Source organism: Asparagus officinalis, chromosome 10 (genome assembly GCF_001876935.1).
Source record: "Asparagus officinalis chromosome 10, Aspof.V1, whole genome shotgun sequence".
NCBI lineage: Eukaryota > Viridiplantae > Streptophyta > Magnoliopsida > Asparagales > Asparagaceae > Asparagus > Asparagus officinalis.
This window is the reverse complement of record NC_033803.1, coordinates 68564840-68568082: the sequence shown is the minus strand read 5'-3', so window position 1 is coordinate 68568082 and position 3243 is coordinate 68564840. Positions and strand designations below refer to the sequence as shown.

At 39.0% G+C, this 3243-nt stretch overlaps 1 protein-coding gene across 1 annotated transcript; it reads left to right on the top strand.

Annotated features, from left to right (window-relative positions):
- On the top strand, positions 388-2876 carry LOC109825252 (trans-resveratrol di-O-methyltransferase-like). Its single transcript, XM_020392064.1, has 2 exons — positions 388-1213; positions 2325-2876. The coding sequence occupies exons 1-2, from the start codon at positions 446-448 to the stop codon at positions 2628-2630; spliced, it is 1074 nt and encodes a 357-aa protein (XP_020247653.1). The 5' UTR covers positions 388-445; the 3' UTR covers positions 2631-2876.

The window sequence follows — 3243 nt, the reverse complement described above, 5'->3', positions numbered from 1 at the left end:
CCCCAATTAGTATAAGTAATTTCAACAATCAGGAGCAACAGTGCAACACTAAAAGTTATCTTCTTGCAACGTGGAAACAACCTTTTGTAGAAATGAAAGATAAACTCGCATACAATAAACCCATACTTTAAGAAAAAATACTAATACTTTCTTTTTTTTTAAATCGAGAGTAGTCTGACTATTTTCGGACATGCGTGATGGCAGCTTCGTGCATCGGGATGCTCTTTCAGAAACTTTTGTGCAAGATATACAAGTGGACTTGACAGTTAAAGTTTCGTGAATTGACGGGCTACTTTCAAAATATTAAAGATGAGAGGGACTAATACAAAATATCCTAACTATTTCATTCACTACAGACACAAATTTTTCTATAAATACCACCACCGGGATACAACTCTCCGCACAAGCGCATCAACCAGTTAAGCTTAGTTACACCTTCAAAACAATGGCAGCCACCGACGGAGTAACCTCAAAAGAACTCCTGGAAGCCCAATCTCACCTCTGGAACCACATCTTTAGCTTCATCAACTCTCTCTCTCTAAAATGCGCCCTCGAGCTCGGCCTGTTCGACGCCATCAACAACTACAAGAAACCCATCCCCCTCAATGAACTCGCCAAAACCCTCTCCATCCCTGACACCCGCCTCCAAAACTTTGAGCGCTTCCTCTGCCTCTTAGTCCACAACGGTTTCTTGAGCCGGACCAGCACTGATGCAAGTATAGATAGTTACGTCCTGACAACAAACTCTGTCCTGTTAATAAAAGAAAAGGGCCAGTCCATAACCCCCTTCATTGAGCTCATGCTCGACGAAACCCTTCTAAACCCTTGGCAATCCCTAAGCTCATGGTTCAAGACGGAGACCCCCTCAACGGCGTTTGAGATGTTCCATGGGACGTTTGTATGGGAGGCCACGGGCAAAATGCCCGAGTTTGGGAAATTGGTAAGAGAAGGATTGGGCAGTGATTCCCAGTCGATTATAAAAGTGATTGTGGAGGACTGTGGGGAGTTGTTTGAAGAGGTGAAGAGCCTTGTGGAGGTCGCCGGAGGAACGGGGACGATGGCGTTGAGGATCAAGGAGAAGTTTCCGGAGATCAAGTGTACGGTGTTGGATTTGCCGCACATGATTAATGCGATGGAGAAGAGCGACCAGGTTGAGTATGTTGCCGGGGACATGTTTAAGTTTATCCCGCCGGCGGATATGCTTATTCTCAAGGTATGTAGTCGTGTTTTTAGTAGTATCATTGATGCAGTTCATATCATAAAAAAGTATCAACATATCAGTCTGAGAGTTCATGACGGATGATCGATGTGTCTGAAGTAGATCTTTCTTGGCATCTCCAATGAGGGGGAAATTTTTTTTAATCCTCTCCAATATCGAAAAAGTAGTGAATAGATTATTTTTTTGATGAAAATTATTTATTAATATTTAGATAACTATAGTGATATCTTTCATGCTGAACATTTATGCTAAATATTTTAAGATTTTCAGTCATTTCTACTATTCGCTCACCATAAATCAAAACCATCTATTAAATAACATGTGACTGCGGATAAAGATAGTCATCTCGCTATTTCTTTTTGATAGTGAAGAATATTCATGATTCAAATGCTAAATAGACAAAATAATTATAATTATAGCATTTTTTGTCAATTTAGCGCAACATGGAAGAAATAAAACTTGAAATCCACAAAGTGTTGTTCTTTGAATTCACAAAGAATGATTTTCGAATCGACGAAGAATTTCGTGTCCACAAAGAGAATATAATAAAGAGATGTTTCTTGATGAAAAGTTATATCACTAGGGTTTATAATCTTCTGCTTAAAGAGAAAAATAAGCTAGACTCCTACCAGGATTCAAATTTTACCATAAATAAAAATAACAAGCTATCCTTAAAAGACTCCTTGTGATCGAGGAAACAAGTCGGTCAAATTGGGAAGCAAACAAAGTTTCTTTTCTAATCAAAACAAACTCTAAAGCATTACCTGAAATACTAAAAATCTGACAAAAACTCTGATATCTCTCAATCCGAGGGAAACTACGTAAAATAGACACATGCAAACCGAAGAATAGTTAGTTTGGTTGACTTCTTCCCGAAAAAATATATGATTTTTCTACATAATTCGTCCAAGCGTTTAACATACGGTTTGAGAGATATGAACTGTTCTTTGCTGTAAGTAATTTTCCTCGACAAGCCATCATTTGGGTTCTAATGGTCTAGTTTCTCAATAAATATATTCGCAGTGCATTCTACATCACAATTTTATTATGTAGATTGTCAATTGTGATACAAATAATGATCTCTTCACTGCTTTTTGGATTGTAGTGGGTATGCCACGGATGGAGCGATGAGGCATGCATTACCCTACTGAAGCGATGCAAGGAGGCGATTCCGACTCAAGAGAACGGAGGCAAAGCGATCATCATCGACAAAGTGATGAACACTACAGACGGAGTTCACCCGAAGATCACCGAGACTCAGCTTCACTTTGACATCCACATGATGGTTCACACCACAGGGAAGCAGAGGACTGAAAAGGAGTGGAAGAAGCTGTTTGATGAAGCTGGATTCAAGGGGCACAAGATAATTCCTGCGCTTGGATTGCGCTCTATTATTGAGATCTATCACTGAACGGTATCATCTATGGTGTGGTTGTATAATTATGCTTGGTGTTGAGAAAGAGAGTTTGCTGCTGTTGTTTGTTGTTTGGTTGTGTTTTGTTGTAGATTTGCTGCATAAGTTACCAGTATAATGTATGGAGCTCTGGCAGTGTATCTTAATTGTTCTCCATTAGAATAAAGGCTCCAGCTCTATGTATGCTGGGTTTGTGTTATTTGGGACCCTTTCTAAGCTATTATTGGGAAGCAAATTATGAGATATAGATTGTAATCCTATACTATGTAAATATGTATTTCCAGCAGCCTGTAATTTTCTGTATCCAAAATAGAGAGAAATATACGTACAACAATAATGAGGTGAGATTAGGATTTTTGAAATTAATGCACTTGTTCTTTATTTTACAATGCCATGAGTAGGCCACCTTTAGTATCAGGGGGTTTTGTCTTTTAAGTTTTAACCCAAACTTTTACCCTAGCTAACTTACTTAAAGGTGTGTTTGGATTTCAATGGGGTTAAGGGAAGTTAAGGGAAACTAGGTGAGAGAATAGAAGGGAAGGGAAGGGAGTTCCCTTCCCCTTGGTTACACCCTAATTTGGAGGGTAACAAATTTTATACTATTAGGAGG

Coding starts and splice junctions, on each gene's coding strand:
- LOC109825252 (XM_020392064.1), top strand. CDS start 446: ATGGCAGCCACCGACGGAGTAACCTCAAAAGAACTCCTGGAAGCCCAA. Junction 1,214..2,324: donor CGGATATGCTTATTCTCAAG/GTATGTAGTCGT, acceptor TTTGGATTGTAG/TGGGTATGCCACGGATGGAG.